We start from the raw sequence: 19,582 nt of genomic DNA, 5'->3' as shown, positions 1-19,582 counted from the left end.
AACTGAATGTCAGTTATGCACTGTTTTTTCTTCTCTTTTTGTTTTCTGCAAAAGATGCAGCCTAAAAAAACTCTTACAAGAGGTAGATTTGATCACTACACCTAGAGTTCCAAGTAATCCAGTAGGATGCAAGGGGTCTTAGGAAACTGGTCTAACAATGCTAAAGGTATGGTCTTTTAGTTGGAGTTAGCTGCTCATAGGCTTCAAATGTTGAGGAAGTCAGTGAGTGCTGCTCTGCAGATAGAGACACTTTGTGAGTTAAAAAAAAAAAAGGCTAATGGATTGTGGAGCTAGATACAAAGTTCAACTTCCTGTTGAAGAGAAGCTTTACTACTTAGTAACCGTCAGACAGGCTAAAGCTTTATTTTTGTATTATTGTTTTGCTATGGAGAGGTCACCTTTTTTCCTTCTAGTTTTTGGGTGGACAGCCTCAAATAGGCAGCATTTCAAGCATCCAAAAAAGCTAGACTGCCATCAATCATTACAAATGGTTCAATGATAAAGTGCTTGAAATTTATTTTAAGCAACTTTATCAGTTGTCTCTATTAAAGTGGTAGTAAATTCCCTGTTTACTTGTACCTACATGTAAGCCTAAAATAAGACTCGCCTGTAGGTACATTAAATATCTCATAAACATGCATAGTTTAGAAGATATTTACTATAGTAACAGCCGATCACCGGCACATGCACTATTCGCTCTCAATGGACAGCTTGCCATCCATTGAGCGAGCCATGGCACGGTAGTGACATCATCGGAGTCCGTTTAGTCAAACGGACGAAGCCTGTGAACCTGAAAAGGAAGACTGGGTGAAGATGGAAGACCTGTTAGTGTCGCTGGAGGGTTTTTTGTGTTAAGGCAAGTCTTTCATATACTATATATACTAATATTATGCTGTTATCCTGCACAGGACCATTTTGTTGGAATTTTTGTTTGCGGTTTACTACCATTTTAGTAAAAAAACGCCAACCCCAATATTATTAATGTCTTTGCCCCCCGTGTATTCACGCCCCTCTATGTGTATCATCATCGAATGTGTAATGTTTAGAGTTCATCGTTATGAAAGTAAAAAATCCCAAACACTAACAGAAGGGAAATATTCCAATAGGGACACTAGTTCTGGTGACCCTGGTTGCACATTGTTTTGGCTATGGGATAGAAAGTAAAGTGAAATCTCTCCAATGGGACATGGCAAAAAAAAAAACTTGACGGTTTATAACCCTCCCTTACCATATCCAAAATGGGGGGAAAAAAAAGTTTTACCTTTAGTTTACTTTAACTATAGTTGCACATGTTAATTGTTGAATACAGGCGGTCTCCGGGTTACAAACAAGAGAGGGTCTGCAGGTTTTCTTAAGTTGAACCTGTTTTTAAGCTTTTTTGGATAGCATAGGGAAGGGTTAACACCCCTGTAACATTTGTTTTGCTGTCTGTGCCACTGTTCAGAAGTCACATCACTTTCTGTCCCAAAGACAATTGGATTTTGAAAATGTTGGCTTGTTGTGGAAACAAGGATTGGTGATAAAGCATCAGTGGAGACATCTTTTCCCATAACTCTTACAGGAGTAAATTGACCTTCCTAGGGGTAGCCCTCCTCTCACTTCCTGTTGTCCCCCTCAAAACTGCATGTGATTCGGACAGGAACCGCACCGCATTCATGTTCAAAATATGTGCGATTCTTCGCAGCACGATTTTGAGCCTTTTCATTTTTGTATGGGCATAAATCGCACTGCAAAGGTATCTGGTGATCACAGATCCGAGTAAGGGGCTGGTCCCGGCCCCTTACCACATGGTAAGCTGTCAGCCAATGACAGCTAATCACATAATGTAAACAAAAGCTTGGTAATCGGTGACAGCGTGAGGAGAAAAAAAGCTGATCACCGGATTATCTGCAAGGGACAGCGCAAAGAGGCAATTATGCCTCATCTGTGGCCACCAGTAGCCCCTGCCCTATCAATATCAATGCCCACCAGTGGTGCCAGTCAGTGCCACCGAGCAGTGCTGCCTATCACTTTAACCCATCAGTGCCGCCTCCTCAGCGTACATCAATGAAGGTGAAAAATGACCTGTTTGCAAAAAAAAAATATATATATATTTTTTTTTTAAATTTTCCCTTTTTTAAACTTTAACAAAAAATAAAAATCAAATACCACTAAAAGAAAGCTCTATTTGTGGGGAAAAAAATGATAAACATTTCATTTGGGCACCGTGTAGCACGACCACGCTATTGTCATTCAAAATGCATCAGCGCTGAAAATTGGTCTGGACAGGAGGGGGGTTTAAGTGCCCAGTAAGCAAGTGGTTAACCCCCCTTCTGCCCAGACCAATTTTCAGCTTTCGGTGCTCTCACAATTTGAATGACAATTACTCAGTCATTCAACACTGTACCCAAATTATTTTTTGTGTCCTTTTTTTCCCACAAATAGAGCTTTCTTTAGGTGGTATTTGATCACCTCCTGGGTTTTTTTATTTTTTGCGCTATCAATGAAAAAAGACCGAAAATTTTGAGAAAAAACAAATTTTTCTTTGTTTCTGTGATAAATTTATGAAGAACAATTAATAATTTGCATAATTTTTGGCCCTAATATGTGGCACTGTTGACGGAACTTATACGTGGCAGTGGGGAAAGATGGCAGTTTTTTTTTTTTTGTTTAGTTTTTTTGGAACTTACGGCCGCTGCAGCCATTCATCTCTCAGACAGCGCGTGAGGAGGGAGAGCGGTGCCGAGAGATGATCTCATATGTTTACATATGAGATCATTTCTCATTGGACACGCCAATCGTGCTGTAAACGGCCGATGTGATTGGTCGTTTACAGCGATCTGTGATTGGCTGTGTTCAAGGGACTCGGCCAGCACGAAACTTGCCTGATGCGCGCTCTCAGGAGCGCGCATTGCGGAAGTAAACAGGAGGACATCCAGGGACGCCCTCCCGGCAGGTAGCGTCCGCGCTGTAGCCGTCTTTCGGCTATAGCGCAGGCGCAAGGTGATTAAGGGAACAGGATGTTTTTTTATTTAGTTTTTTGGGTTAACAAATGCTTTTTAGTTTTTACTTTGTAGGAACTTCCTGTTTATGTACATATGATCCAACTTGAGCTGCACACAGACTACAGAACAATCTAGTAACACACCATGCATTAGCTTTACTGCTTGCAGTTCAACTTAGGCGTGTGCAGGAATGTTTAGCAACCCAGCAATTAGTGTGGTCACCCTAGGAGTGTATGTCTCTGGATATAGGTGTGCCAAAGATATAGGTTTTATTAAAAGCAAAAAATGTAGAAAAAAAATTTAGCTTTTTTTTAATGTTACAAGAACATGTAAACCCAAATGCTCAAGCCACATTTGTGTCAGATACGCGTTGATTTATTGTTTTTTTTTTTTTTTTTTTCTGTAGGAGCAGAGAAGCATGTTAAGAAAACGCAAATGCTAGTCAGAATGACACAGAATGAAAGCAACTTAGCAGTTGTCAGACCTTTCACTGAAGAACCAGGTACATTTTTATTTACTTTTTTTAATTTTAATTCTTAATGCACAAGACAGATGCCAAAACTGCCAGCAGTTTAAATGCATACAAGTGCTTACATGCCTAAGGGTTCTCATTCACACAATGGTGTTCCACAATCTGTGTCACTAGCAACTTGGTGTTCTGGGAACACCATCTCATAAGCCTAAAACTGGCCATACACAAAATTTGTCCGGTTCAGTGGGGAGAGTAGAATTTCCGATCAGCGTGTGGTCAATCAAATCCAGTGACAGTGTTGGGGGCACGGCTGAGTCCTGGTGTCTGTCAATGGACGTAGCAGCACGACTCTGGAGCGTGACCCTGTGGAATGCGTCACTCCGTGGGAGCACTCTATGAGGAGGAGGAGGAGCCAAGAGCACCGCCAGCGGACCCCAGAAAAGGGGAATCGGGTCCGCTCTGTGTTTTGCTCAGTATGTACCATGTTTGTTATTTAAAAAAAAGCAGCCTTCACAATCACTTTAATTGGCTATAATCTCTGCATAAATTGATTGCGCTATAGAAGTACCTGTAATAATTTAAAATAAAATATTGTTCATTCTAAATGTACTGGCTGCCCGTCTCATTTTGTGAGACCCTAAATGCCAGGACAGTACAAATACCCTCAAAATAAAAATTTTTGGAAAGTAAGCAGTCCAAGGTATTTAGTAGGAGGCATGGTGAGTTTGTTTTTTTGCCCAATTTTATAGTAAAATTAAGAAATTAAAGGATACGTAAACCCAGCATTTCATATTCCTGATATGTGCCTGCTGTACCATGTACTTGTATGGAAAAGTATCCTGTTCTCTGTATTAATTCCTAAATCCCTAGTGTTCCTGCCAGCCCCTCTGCTTTCCTATTAAAAACTGACTCAGTAAACAGGAAAACACACCATGGTCAGTGCTCTAGTTGTGCTAGGAATTCCGTGTGCTCTACAATGATCGGGCTTGTCCTGACCCCCCCCCCCCCCCCTTAACTGTACACGCTTTCACTGGGAATAGCAGTGTATTTTTACTTGACCTGTCATCCTCTCCCTCCCTGTCGGCTCTGTCGGTGCTCGACCCTCCCCTCCTGCTGCTAAAGTTACATAAAAAAAAAAATCACACTATCCTTTTTAATAATGCTGTGTGCCCCTGTGTCTGTGCCTTCTAAAAATAAGCTGTTCTATAAAATAAGCTGTTCTATATGTGCTCACATGACTGGCCGCCTCTCTCCTCCTTTCCTCCTTCTCTCCCAAATGACGTTGGTGTGAATTCCTCAGCCCCTCCCGCTGCAGCTGTCAGACCGGGAGAGGCAGCTGATCACGTGAAATCCGGTATAGAATGACTTATTTTTTATAAGGCGCAGAGTTGACTTAACCACTGTAAGCCTGGTGCACACAATGAGAATATTGACGAATAATCGTCCCTTTTTTGTGTGTTTTTTTTTTTTTTTTTGGGAGGGGATTGCATGCCAGTTTCATTATCAAAAATGAGGAGGTTACAAAAATTCTCGTATGACGAAATTAAAATTCAGAAGTGCTTGTCCCATCGGATATTTTCGCATGACCTGTCATGGTCGGCTCTTTAAAGCTGTGTACGAACACTCAGATTATTGTGCTATCGCTTCAACATCACTTCAGTATTTTACGTACGATCTTCTGGTCTTGTGTATGGGCCTTTAGGTTGTTGTGTGCTAATGTGCTTTAAAAAGGAACTGACCTCTGGAATCTGTGTACATAAAAGGCAGACAGGAGGCAAACGGTCACCAGCATTGCCTTTTGATGTCCCTGGGGCTGTTCTTGCCATACTACTGATTTACTATGCTTTATTCTGCACTTTGTCTCTATGTGGAGACTGCCACGTTGTTGGAGGCAAGGCTTTACTTCCCCTCATGTCACAGTCTCCAGCAAAGAGAACAGTAAGTAGCGCAGCAGTGACTTACTTAGATACACCATGTGGATATACAGCTTATGAGGCTATAAGCAAAGAAAATGCACTTGTATTAGGACAAAAGATGCATCTTAATTCTTAGGCACGATTAAAGGAGAAGTTGACCTTTTGATAACATGTTACACCCATATTTAGGGTGTAACGTGTTACCAAAGACCACCTGCCTGTGCCCATCCAATCCCCTACCGTGACAGCGAACAGGGGATTCTCTCTACGCACCTTCTGTCTCAATTTATAAGGAGCGCGGCCTGAACTATGCGGGGCTCCGCCCACATGGTCACGTCATTCGTTCAGTGATCTGTGAACGAATCAACTACAGCTAGTGTGTAACACCACAGCAGGCAGCTTGTAGTTCTCAGTGAAGTGTGAGGATGCCGGTGAGCTCTCACGTAGATCATTGATCTTCCTGCACATTTCTTCTTTTTTTTATTATTTAAAAAATTAAAAAAAAAAAACCTGCAAAAACTTGTAAATATTGTCCAAAAATAACTGCCGCCTTTTTGGGCAACACGCTTTGCGCAGTTTTGGGACCTCAAGGTAGCGTGTGTGTGTTTTTTGTTTTTTCAAAACCCAGCCAATTGTACTGTCCTGTTGTGAGTTTTCACTACTACTATTGTGCGTTCGGATACCGTTCTAAATTACTGGCAACAAGAAGGGTTGGAACCTCTGTCAGTTGGTTTTATGTATAATCACACCGGAAACTAGAACATTTCCAAAGGTGACAGATTACAATTTAAAGGGGGGGGAAAAAAAAGTTAATACCCTATTTTTACTTGTCAACCCCCCCCCCCCCCCCTTCTTTTTTTTTTTTTTTTTTTTTTTTTTTTTTTTTCCTTCTTTTTTCTTTTTCTTGGTCCCTTTTGGAAATATTGTGCTCACAAACTGTTCCTTAAAGTTAATATCCTCATTATGGAGTAGATTTCACTAGCATTAAAGTAAAAGGCACATCTAAAACCTAATTTAAGCTTAAGTCTAATACGACCCCAATTCTAAGCCTAATCTAATCTTGTAAAAGGAATGATGTCTATACTTGCCTATTCTGTAGTTGCTCCTGTCTGGTCAGATGATCTGTTTTCGGCGCCGACATCAGTGTAGAGGAGGGACAGCCAACAATGGATGACCTATATTAAGCCTATGGGGAATGTCATCGCCCAGGCTCTGCAGCCGTTGTGGGTGATCTCTCCTCTACACTGAAACCGGTGCTGGAGAGATCATTACCAGACAAGAGCAAATAGAAGAATAGGTACGTATAGACCTCTTTACTTTTACAGGGTAGATAGAATAGGCCCAGAATGGTTTGGGGGGGCAGAGTGGATATAAGCTTAGTTCTGTTTTGACTTCCCTTCCACTTTAAGGTTTAATATGGTCACAATACTGTAAACTGCATTTCGGTCTGTCGTATGTGAGAAAATATTTGTAGGGTCCTGGGAGACGTTGACTTTTTTTTTTTTTACCCTCTCTCCCCTGCCCAGCTTTTAAACAAATGAAGATTTATATAGATCCAGTTGCACCTTTTGCTGAGTTGCTTCTCACTCCCAATCAGTTCAAGATGTTGGAACGGAAGGTGGACTTTGCACGGAAATTGCCAAACACTGGCCACCTGTTAAACAGTGGTCATTATTTCATATTTGAAGAAACATATTTAATATCCATCCTAATTATATGGATTTTACTTGTCAACAAAAGCACCAGTGTTTAAGCGTTCCCCATTTCCTCTTTTAGAATTCCTTTCTAGATCTTGAATCAGATTTCATAAATGCATAGAAGTTTCAGACCTGTTGCTGTTTAAATTGTGTCCACAACATCATTTCTGTTGACTTTGTTTGAATCTTTTTAAGAGCATACAAAATCGAAATTACGGTACATAAACTCTATTTTAAAGAATTTATAATAACGTCAAGTGTAATGTAAAATTTCAAAGAAATTATGGGAACTGAATTTTTCTAAAGATCAAGTTTTTGAGGAGCTGTGTTCTGCAAGACTAACTGATTTTCTGTCCAGTTGTTCCATAGACGAATGCTATCACTTTTAACGTTTTAGGCTTTAAGTTGGTATATTAACCAGAGTAAGGAGTTTGACCTACATCTTATTTTGGATTCATATCCATTTGAAGACCAAGCATTTTCTACTACTTTTTGTTTACAAGTTTAAATCAGTATTTTTTGCTAGAAAATTACTAACCCACCCCCAATCGTGTGTGTGTGTGTGTGTGTGTGTATAGATAGATAACTACACAAAAAATAAGTATATATTAGTAGAGACCCTAGGGAATAAAATGCCACATGGTATTTGCACGGCGTTTTTTTCAAATGTAGGTTTTTGGAAAAAAGACACTTTAAGTAACTACTTGCCAACCGACTCATGACTATATACGGCGGCAACGTGGTTCGTTCCTACAAATCGCCGTGTGGGTATGTCTTTAAGGTCGATAGCAGGCGCGTGCTGCACAGCGGAGAACCCGATGCACATGAGAGCAGGAACAGGGATTGGTGTGAGTAAACATGCAAAATCCCTGTTCTGTCAGGGGGAGAGGAGACCTATTGTTCCTGTTCATAGGAACAACAATATGTCTCCTCCCCCAGTCAGTCACATCCCCATACAGTTAGAAACACTAACTAGGGAACACATTTAACCCCTTGATCCCCCCCCCCCCCCCCCCAGTGTTGACCCTGTCCCTGCCAGTGACATTTACACAGTAATCTGTGCTTTTTTATAGCACTGATTGCTGTATAAATGTCAATGGTCCAAAAATGTCAAGTGCCCGATCTATTCACTAGCGCAGTAGCGCTAAAAATCTCAGATAACCGCCATTACTAGTAAAGAAAAAAAAGGCCATAAATATTTCCCATAGTTTGTAGACGCTGTAACTTTTGCACAAACCAATCAATATACGATTATTGCAATTTTTTATTTTTTTTGCCAAAGATATGTAGAAGAATATATATTGGCCTAAATGGAGGAAGAAATTAGTTTTTTAATAACATTTTGGGGATATTTATTATAGCCAAAATTAAAAAATGTTTCCCCCCAAAATTGTCGCTCTTTTTGTTTATAGCGCAAAAAATAAAAACTGCAGGGGGAATCAAATGCCACCAAAAGAAAACTCTATTTGTGGGGAAAAAAGTGTCAGTTTTGTTTGGGTAGAGCATCGCAGGACCGCGCAATTGTCAATTAAAGCGACGTATCGCAAAAAATGGCCTGGTCATTAAGCAGCAAAATCTTCCATTCTGTAAGTGATTAATGAATAATAATCAATAAAACCTGACATGTCACGGTTTAAAATTTCTTACCCTTGTGCAATTGCGACAAACTGTTATTTAAAAATCTCCATAGGCGACACTTTAAAAGGTTTTGCAGAATACCTGTTTAGCGTTAGAGGAGGTATAGCGCTAGAATTATTGCTCTCGGTTATATGTTCTCGGTGACGCCTCATATCTGTGGTGCGAACTCCATTTACATATGCATTTGCTTCTGTAAACGAGCATGCGGCGCTTTAAGACAAGTACACACTATAGAGGGATATGCTTTGTTCACATCTGAAGTTTACAACCAATTTAAGCACAACTTTTACAGGTTAAGGTTAAATTACCAGGATTATGACAAAAAGTAAAGACGTGTCATCTCATATCTGCATTGCTGAGTTTTTGCTGTTGCCTAAATACTACACATTGGTGAGAGAGACTGAATAAATTAAATTATAGCTGTATGTACTACAGTGTGATTTGTACTCAAAATGATGGTAGCTATAGTCAACATGTAATATCCATTAATAGCAGTTACAAGCGCTGTTTCTGAGGCTCACAAAACTAATTATGTCTAATGTAGGTGTCTAGTTTCTATGCAGAATGGTAATTTGTTTTTCTGTTCATCGAACATAACCACAAGGGGCTTTGTTACTTATGCTTCATAAAGATCATCTTTACCTGCATCTTTATTCACTTAAAGCAACACTGGAAAAGATACTGTTGAACTAGTGGTTTAACTACCTCCTACCCACTGTATAGACAAATGACAGCAGGCGGGATGCTCTGTTCTGGGACAGCGTCATACAACGTTGCCCCCCTCTTGCCGTGCTGGGGCGTGGCATCACTGGGACATGGCGCAACCCTGATCTTGGTACAGAGCCAATGACAAGGCTCTTTACCCATGCAATCAGCTGTGTGCAATCCCAGCTGATCACGTGTAAACAAGGAAATGCCGGTTATTGGTTCTCCTCGCCTCACACTGACAGAGTGTGAGGAAAGTAGAGTCCATCAGTAGCATTTCCTCACAGGGGAGACCAGATAATCGGGACACTGATGATCAGTGCCGCCCCGACAGTCCCCACTAGTGTTGCAAATTAGTGCTGCATATCGATGCCAGCTAGAGCTGCACGATTAATCGTTAAGAATCAAAATCGCAATTCTTTTCCCTTCCCGATCTTCAAAACTGCATGTCACGATTTTTTTTTCTAACAAGTGCAGAGAGTTCTTACAGCTAATTAAAAAAATAAAAAAAATATATATATATATATATATATATATATATATATATATATATATATATATATATATATATATATATTGTGTGTATTTATTTATTTTTTAGCAGAGACCCTAGAGAATAAAATGGTTGTTGCAACATTTTATGTCACACTGTATTTGCGCTGCAGTCTTTCAAACACAATTTAAAAAAAAATACACTTTCATGAATGAAACAAAAAAAAATGGCAAATTTAGTCCAATTTTTTTGTATAATGTGAAAGATGTTACGCAGCAAGAATCGTGATCTTCTGAGCAAAAAAAAATGTGATTCTCGTTTTAGTGACGCCTCATCAGCGCACCGTGAAGGAGGAAAAAAATTACAGAATTTTCTGACAAAACGAAGAAAGGCCTCCCCCCTAAATTTTTAGTCTTTTTTCTGTTTTCTTTATCAGGAAAATAAATGCCACCAAAAGAAAGCTCTGTTTGTGTGGGGAAAATTTTTATTTTGATACAGCGTTGCATGAGCGCGCAAATTGTCATTCAAAGTGTGACAGTACTGAAAGCTGGAAATTGACCTGGGCAGGAACATCTAAAAGTGCCCGGTATCGAAGCGGTTAAAGTGATGCTAAAGTCTGTTATTTTTAACAAAAAAAAAACGGGTTATACTTACCCACTCTGTGTAGTGGTTTTGCACAGAGCAGCCCAGATCCTCCTCTTCTCGTGTTTTGTTGCTTCTGCCCCCCCCCTCCCCCGTTGAGTGCCCCCACAGCAAGCAGCTTGCTATGGGGGCACCCAAGCCACAGCTCCCTGTGTCCATTAAGAGAAAGTCATGGCCTCACCCCCTCTCTCCCCTCATTGGCTCACTGACTTTGATTAGCAGCAACTGGTAGCCAATGGCACTTCATTGCTGCCTCAGCCAATGAGGGAGAGTCCCAGCCAGCCGAGTCTCTCATGCAACATCACTGGATCAAAATAGGGCTCAGGTAAGTAATAGGGGGCTGAGGGGGGCTGCTGCACACAGGTTTATCTTAATGCATAGAATGCATTAAGATAAAAAAAATGTAAAAAGTTTGTGTAAGCAGTGAAGAACCCCCCATATACATCCTATTGCTATTGTGGGTCTTAAGCATGTGGCAACCTGTAAATACACTGATCTCCTAAAGCAAAATAAATTGCCAGCCTATACCTATTCATTTTCAGTGACACCCAGCACACTGAGAAGTGTCCGTAATACAGCGCAATGTTCTTGCGCAACACAAAATGGTGCACGTCAGTGTCTAGTGTGTTGGCAGCCCATTAAAATGATCTGAGCTGCCATAACGCAGAGCACTGTGGGGGGGGGGGGGGTGTTGGTGGGCTTTAAGTCCCCAATTACAGCAAATGGGATTGTTTACGATTTACTTGTCGGGAGACTCAACAGGAATCAATGCACATACATGCAGATGGGAGGCCCCATTAAAAGCAATAGGAGCCTGACCTCGCCCACAGCTATTTGCTGCTTTTCGCTTGTAATCACTTATGCAGCAATTACCTGCGTATGATTGGCCCTGTGTGTAACTGTCTCCTTAAGGAATATGTAATCCCAACATTCCCGATATGTGCCTGCTGTACCATGTACTTGTAAGAAATAGTATCCTGTTCTCTTTGTATTGCTTCTTTTGTGTGAAATACCCTGTGTTCTTCCCAGTACCTCTGCTCTCTTATCAAAAATTGGCCACACTAGGCATATGAAAGCACGGCGTGGTTTTTTCTCGATCTGTGCTGGGGAACCTTTTATCCTGCTCTCCTCCAATGATCGAATTGTCCTTTACATGCGCCCCCCCCCCCCCACCCCATCTCACAGCCATTCACTGGGAAAGCTCTATGAGCTCCTCATGAAGCTGAGGTGGTGTCTGCATTCCATCCGAATTAGGATATTCTCTATTTTATTTTTTTAATGCCCTGTTCTGAAACCGTTCCAAAATATTCCTCTGCTGTCTGGTTGTGGTATGCGCTGAGCAATCGGCTTCCCTCTTTGTGCTTAACTTCTTCCAGCTCAGGCCATTGTAAAATGATGCCCGAGTGGGAGCCCTATTGTCCTCGTGGATTTCGTCTTCCCCAGAACGTGCCATGTGCAGGCCTGATGGCCTCTGGGCACGGCGGATGACAGGGCAGTGTACTGGCCCGCTTCCTGTACCAAGTGATCACTGTGACTAATCACAGCAGATCACATGACAATTGTTAATCGTGAATCACTTCAATTCATGCTATTCATTGTGTTGATCCCTGTGATTGGTTAAATTGATCACCTGTGTGGCCACAATAAAAATTGCTGATCGCCGCCATTACTAATAAAAAAATTTTTTGTAAAAATGCTATAAAACTATCCCCTGTTTTGTAAACTCTCTAACTTTTGCGCAAACCAATCAATAATCGCGTTTTTTTTTTTTTGCCAAAAATATGTAGAATAATACGCATCGACCTAAACTGAGGAAAAAAAATTATATTTTCATATATTTTTGGGGGATATTTATTATAGCAAAAAGTGAAAAAATATTGCATTTTTTTCAAAATTGTCGCTCTATTTTTGTTTATAGCGCAAAAAATAAAATCCACAGGGGTGATCAAATACCACCAGAAGAAAGCTTTATTTGTGGGGAAAAAAAAGTACGCAAATTTTCTTTGGGAGCCACGTCGCACGACTGGGCAATTGTCAGTTAAAGCGACGCAGTGCCGAATCGCAAAAAGGGTCCTGGTCCTTTGGCTGCAAAGTGGTCCGGGGCTTAAAATGGTTGAATACTCATTTTTTTAACTTTTACCTACAGGAAAGCCTATAATAAGGCTTACCTGTAGGTAAAAAAAATCTCCTAAACCTGTACGGTTTAGGAGATATTCCCCTCGGTATGCGCCGCTGACTGCAGCGGCGCATGCGCACAAGGGGATTCTTGGCCTGAAAATCCGGCAGTGGCCGACCGGCCGGAATGAAATCGCATGCGCGGGAGTGACGATATCGCGGCTCCGGCCACTCACCGCGCCGGAGCCGTGATACCCGGAAGAAACGGCGAGGGAGCATGTCAGCTCCCTCGGCGTGGATCGGGCCAGATGTTGGGGCCTCGTTCTAAGGTAAGCATTTCATAATGAGCTAGTATGCGGTGCATACTAGCTCATTATGCCTTTTGCTTTGCAGGTGTTAAAAAGGAAAAAAAAATTGCGGGTTTACTACTGCTTTAAGTGGTTAAAGCACAAAGTGAAAAATATATATATATATATATATATATATATATATATATATATCCCCCCCCAGTGCAAAAAAAATGCAGAGCTGATCAAATACCACCGAAAGAAAGCTCTATTTGAGGGTGTCGGGGGGAAGCGTGCGCCTCAATTTTATCTGTGTATAGCATCGCACGACCGCGCAATTGTCAAAGTAACACAGTACCATATTGCAAAGTATGACCTGGGGCTGAAGTGGTTAAATTAAAGAAACAATGTTTCCTTTCCTATGCAGAGTAAAGTGACCGTGTCTCTGCCGTGGTGATGAGTGGGTCATATACTGTATACACTCTATACATAAAATGTGTGCTTGCTTACTTGGATATCCTGGAACATACTGCCCTTGAGTTATAGAATACTGGACTGCTGTATAAAGTATCTGGCTTCTCTTGTGAATAAGTGGAAGTGTTAATCTTGGTTAATATGTGATTTGCTCACAAAAGTCACTGATCTGTAATTTCTAAAACAAATAACACCACAAGACGAACATACGTTGGCTGCTTGTGCATTTGATCATTAAACTTTGACAAATTGAATCATTTCATTGGTACCTAATTTACATTGACAACATTCACAAATATATGTTTATGGCCCTAATCTTTATCTAGTTGCACAAATGTAGGTTACCACAGAGACCAAGAGTTTGAAATTCACCCACACTGCTCCCTCATGACATTACAGATAGGTAGCCATAGTTACTCAAGGCAGCTCTGCTGCTTTGTTGTAAAGATTTGCTGCATCTATGAGTAATACCTGGCATGTGATGCTTGGTGATTAACAGCTTTTGTTATTAAATTAGTGTTGGCATAGAAGTTGCATTCAACTCTTTTGTAAGTGGATGCATTTGAAAAAAATGTTTATGTTTTTGTCTTTGCACAACAAAGAGAGTACATCTTTTAGGCTCTATTTTGTTTTACGACAGAATAGACATTTCTAAAATCGATGAGTATTTTAGGTTGTATTTTGAAATAGAATGGCTACTTAATAGTGCAATACCAAACTTGCAGTTTATTTTGATTGCATATTTCAAATGCAGATTTTACTATACACTATATGACCAAAAGTGTGTGGGTGCCTTACTATCACATCTACTGTAAGGGGCAAAAAAGTATTTGATCCCCTGCTGATTTTGTATGTTTGCCCACTGACAAATGATTAGTCTATAATTTTAATGGTAGGTATATTTTAACAGTGAGAGGCAGAGTAACAATAAATATCCAGAAAAAAGTTAAATTGATTTGCATTTTAGTGAGTGAAATAAGTATTTGATCCCCCTATCAATCTGCAAGATTTCTGGCTCTCAGGTGTCTTCTATACAGGTAACGATCTGAGATTAGGAGCACTCTTAAAGGGAGTGCTCCTAATCTCAGCTTGTTACCTGTATAAGAGACACCTGTCCACAGAAGCAATCCATCAGATTTCAATCTCTCTCCACCATGACCAAGACCAAAGAGCTGTCCAAGGATGTCGGGGACAAGATTGTAGACCTACACAAGGCTGGAATGGGCTACAAGACCATCGCCAAGCAGCTTGGTGAGAAGGTGACTGCAGTTGGTGCTATTATTTGCAAAAGGAAGGAACTGTCACTCTCCCTTGGTTTGGGGCTCCATGCAAGATCTCACCTCGTGGAGTTTCAATGATCATGAGAACGGTGAGTAATCGGCCCAGAACTACATGGGAGAATCTTGTCAATGATCTCAAGGCAGCTGGGACCATAGTCACCAAGAAAACAATTGGTAATACACTACGCCATAAAGAACTGAAATCCCGCAGCGCCCACAAGGTCCCCCTACTTGAGAAAGCACATGTACTGGCCCATCTGAAGTTTGCTAATTAAAATCTGAATGATTCAGAGGACTGGGTGAAAGTATTGTGGTCAGATAAGACCAAAATCAAGCTCTTTGGCATCAACACAACACACTGTGTTTGGAGGAATGCTGTCTATGACCCCAAGAACGCCATCCCCACCGTGGAGGTGGAACGTTATGCTTTGGAGACGTTTTTCTGTTAAGGGGGCAGGAAAACTTCACCGCGTCAAAGGAAGGCTGGACGGAGTCATGTACTGTCAAATCTTGGGTGAGAACCTCCTTCCCTCAGCCAGGACATTGAAAATGGGTTGTGGATGGATATTCCAGCATGACAGTGACCCAAAAACAAGGCCAAGACAACAAAGGAGTGGCACAAGAGGGATATTAAGGTCTTGGAGTGGCCTAGCCAATCTACAGACCTTGATCCCATAGAAAATATGTGGTGGGAGCTGAAGTTCGAGTTACCAAACGTCAGCCTCAAAACCTCAATGATTTGAAGAGGATCTGCAAAAAAAGTGGGACAAAATCCCTCCTGAGACATGTGCAAACCTGGTGGCCGACTACAAGAAACGTCTGACCTCTGATTGCCAACAAGGGTTATGCTACCAAGTACCAAGTCATGTTTTGCGAAGGGGTCGATTAACGTGTGGTATTTCACTCATTTAAAAATGCAAATCAATTTATAACTTTTTTTAAATTAGTTTTTCTGGATTTTTTTTTTTTTTTTTTTTTGTCGCTCACTGTTAAAATAAACCTACCGTTAAAATTATAGACTAATTTCTTTGTCAGTGGGCAAATGTACCAAATCAGCAGAGGGATCAGATACTTTTTTCCATCACTGTATATGAGCTTGTTGTAAATGCCATTCCAAATCCAAAAGCTATAATGGCTTTTTTTTTTTGTGCCTATTTAGCCTAAAGAACATTTTTATGGTCCGTAATACCTTTTAGATTCTAACACTTGACTTTCTATTGGGGTGCCAAACCAGCCCACTAATAGATGTAACCTATGTGATTGCAGAGTTTTCTGATATTTACATGTGTCAAAATACGTTTCACAGATTGCGCTTCACAGAACGTTTCCCATGTATAGAAGCTACCCAACCATTTGCAGGCAATCTAAAAAGGAGGGAAACTAATATTTTTCCCATGGGTTTTTTGTTTTTCCTTAAATTTGTTCAAGTTTAAAAGGGGAGAGAGAAGTCATCTTAAAACGGATTCTTGATCTTGGTTCTTGACATTGTCCATGCTATGAAAAAGAAAATGCCATTTCTTCAAACTAAGACACTTTTTGCATGCTCATTTGATAGGTTTAAAAGAAAATGTTCCTCCAAGGCTAGAAGAAGAACTTCCTCGCAAAAAGACCAGGAGGAAATTAATGGAGTCTCCTCAGGCAGCAGCTCAATTTACCAATCAAAATCAGCATGACGATTCTATCTGTGCAGAGCTCCTACCTATTGTTTACACCCCAGAAAGTTCCAACAAAACCATCATTATCAGCAAGGATGACAATACAATCTCTGGCATTGAAGACACTCGGGAAAGTGCTTCTACTTTCATGGCTCATGAAAAAGGCAACCAAAACAGGGGTTTCACCTTCCAGATGAAGATAGATTCTGAGCAAGACATGGACTCCACAGTCATTCTTTCTCATGGCAACACTGACCTGAATCCAAGTGCCAGTGGCACAGGCCTACATCCACCTTCCAGCATGTTCCAGAGGTAATAAATTAGACCCATACTACTCGAATGTATGGAAACAGATTACTGGTAAATAGACTTTAGTTGAGAATCTTGAGTGTCAACATAGTCATCCATAGATGATTCAAACCATTTATGGGCAGACTGAATGTACCTAAGTTAATCAACTTGGGTACAACCAGCCTGACGGATATTGCATGCGATTATCACTAGCGCTTGTTATGGCTGCTAGTAATCGCTGTTCTCCTGGCAGGCACAGCTTCCCCCGCCAGAAGAACACACTCAACACTGACCGTGGTTGCAGGAAAGAAAATTGCTCCATCTATGGCTGGCTTAACGTTGGGGGTCACACCACTTTAGCACCTCCAATGTGTTTATATAAATATAGAAGAAATACAGAAGCCACCAATTTTTACACTGCTTTTTTTTTCTTCCCTGAAAGTTCTAGCACCCTTATCCTTGCTGGAACATTGTCAGTAAGGTATCAGGCGGCTTGATATGCACCTATTTTGTTCCAAGTAAGTCAGAAATCTGTTTCCAGATGAGGTCGAGGATGAGTATGATAGCTATGGTGATTGTGCTTTTAGGAAACATCTTGGTAGCAAGCGCTATAGTATCCTATATGGAAGCTGTCTTACCTGTCATGTTTTTTATTGCTGTCCATCTAGTCCTGAGGTTTACACAACTCCTCCACACAGCACAGCCTTGTTTGGCAGGTTAGAATACTTATTTTTCTTCTGCTGCAGCTCAATAACACATCTCTTCCCCACTTTATGACTGAACACAGAGAGAAGTTGTAAACCGCTGAGCTCTACTTTCTGTCATTCTGCATTTAACATTTGTTAGCACGTGCGTACACAAGAGGCGGCAAGGTGGCGGCACAGTGGTGTAGTGGTTAGCACTCTCACCTAGCAGTAAGAAGGGTCGCTGGTTCAAATCCCAACCAGGACACTACCTGCCTGGAGTTTGCATGTTCTCCCTGTGCCTGCGTGGGTTTCCTCCAGGTACTCCGGTTTCCTCCCACTAGCCAAAGACATGCTGCTAGGTTAATTGGCTTCTGTCCAAAATTGGCCCTAATATATGAATGGGGGCCTTGGATTGTGGCTCCTTAAGGGTAGGGACCGATGAGAGGGACAATTGTAGACACTCAGGTTGAACTGGATGGATTGGTGTCTTTATTTAACCTTACGAACTATGAAGACCATTGCTGGGAGGACAGATATAGTGTTGCCTATAGTCACTGTTCAGTAATATATTTATCTGCATTGACTACATGCCACACTATCCACTCAGGCAGTACCTTAACTGGGGAGAACAACCAGGCATTGGAATGGTCTAAGGGTGATTGTCCTGTAGCATGGGTAGCTGAATCAAGAATACCTTAAGGTTTCAGCAGGAACATTTACAAAGTTTTTTAGTCACACTCTTCACCAATTACAATACCTGCAGGGGATCTGGAGATGCGTCACATGGCTCAGAATCGTGTGAATAATGCAGATTTGCAGCATTGCACTGTAAAGGGGCTCCTAGATCCCTGGGGTAAACTAAACCCAAGTTTTACTGAGGTTACAGACTTGAATGAAATTGCTTTCTTTCCCAGTTTCAGCAGCTTTGGTATTCTTCTCTTCAAATTATGTGATGCCCAAAGGGCAGCCTTTACTTAGTGACAGGTTCTCTTTAGACAATAGTCCAGCTATGGAATGCAGATCTTGTTACTGCACACCAGTGCTTTTTGCATGTTACTAAGTAGTGCTCGAAATGGATTCATTAGAACTTTATATTTGTACAGGACTCCTTTTCACATCCTCCTCCCAGCAGTATTTAGTTCCACCGTTTCTGACGTTTGTTCTCCATGCTAAACGCGCAGAACTATATGCATTGTAAGGCTGACTGTCATATTGTCAAAGGCAAACATTTACCAAAGCCGTTAATCCCTGTTCTCACAGGCTTGGACTCCCATCTCTGCTGAGCAGAAATCCAGGAAAGCTGAGTGAGAAGCCATCCTACATGGCAATGACTTCAGCTGCTGAAAGAAAGAGAAAGCTATTAAGGTAAGATTGTGCACTTCGTGCCATAAGATCTCCTGTCTGGAATGAATTAGAGGTTGGCTCTCCGAATGACATTTCTATGAAAATCTTACAGTATTATATAAATACCAGGTTATTGCAGTTGTATCCCTCGGTCTATTGTTTCTCTTCCTTCCCTATTTCTGCTTTTCTTAATTTAACATTGGGTTTTCCAGAGGGCAGGTTTTACAAATCTTTCCCTTAAAGGCAACCTTTACAGCATTTCACTTCAATACACTAAACAGGAAAGGTTCCGACACACTTGGTTTTACGCGTCAAGCTTATTCCTTATAATGAAGAACAAAAATCCTCCAACTTTATACAGAGACAGATTCCCTCTTGGTTTCACAGTTATAATCGCCCTCACCTTTTTTTCACTGAACTTGTATATGAAACGTTGCAGCACAAATAGTGTTATTTTGTTCACGGTTTGGCATTTGGTCAAATCATAAGGAACACGATTGTTTGCTTTAAAGTAGATGTGAACTTAAACTTTCGTATGCTAAAGTGATATTTCATAAGCCTTGGTCTTTTTTTTCCCCCTAAAATACATTTTTGTTTTTTGTTTTTGCATCTCAGTGCTGCAATGCAGCCTCTTTGTATCACTTCCTGTCTACATGCACATTGGCTGCAGATCATTTTCTGATGGTGAAAATGGTGGACCATGCCTCCCAAAAATTGCACTGGCATGGCCCCTTGTAATGCATATACCAAGGTGACAATGCAGGAGCACAAATTTAGATTTGTCACTTAATAGCATGAAAAGTCTGGTTAAGGGTTTTCATGATGGGGGTTTATTTAATTTTTGAGTACATCACAGGACACAGAGATCCCTACCCTTTGTCTTGTGTTTTTTCAGCTTTTTTT

At 41.0% G+C, this 19,582-nt stretch overlaps 1 protein-coding gene across 2 annotated transcripts in view; it reads left to right on the top strand.

Annotated features, from left to right (window-relative positions):
* The window catches only part of KIF18A (kinesin family member 18A), a 138,062-nt gene that overhangs the window by 105,981 nt on the left and 12,499 nt on the right, over window positions 1-19,582 (top strand). For both annotated transcript variants that reach the window (XM_077460853.1, XM_077460852.1), the window contains exons 14-16: window positions 3,391-3,486; window positions 16,259-16,670; window positions 18,596-18,700. In XM_077460853.1, coding sequence (XP_077316979.1) covers window positions 3,391-3,486; window positions 16,259-16,670; window positions 18,596-18,700 — 613 coding nt within the window. The remainder of the gene's footprint in view (window positions 1-3,390; window positions 3,487-16,258; window positions 16,671-18,595; window positions 18,701-19,582) is intronic.

Source organism: Lithobates pipiens, unplaced genomic scaffold (assembly GCF_037356315.1).
Source record: "Lithobates pipiens isolate NorthernLeopardFrog02 unplaced genomic scaffold, aLitPip1_a1.2 Scaffold_10, whole genome shotgun sequence".
NCBI lineage: Eukaryota > Metazoa > Chordata > Amphibia > Anura > Ranidae > Lithobates > Lithobates pipiens.
Note: the sequence above shows the minus strand (reverse complement) of the source record. Positions and strands in the feature narration are given on the sequence as shown.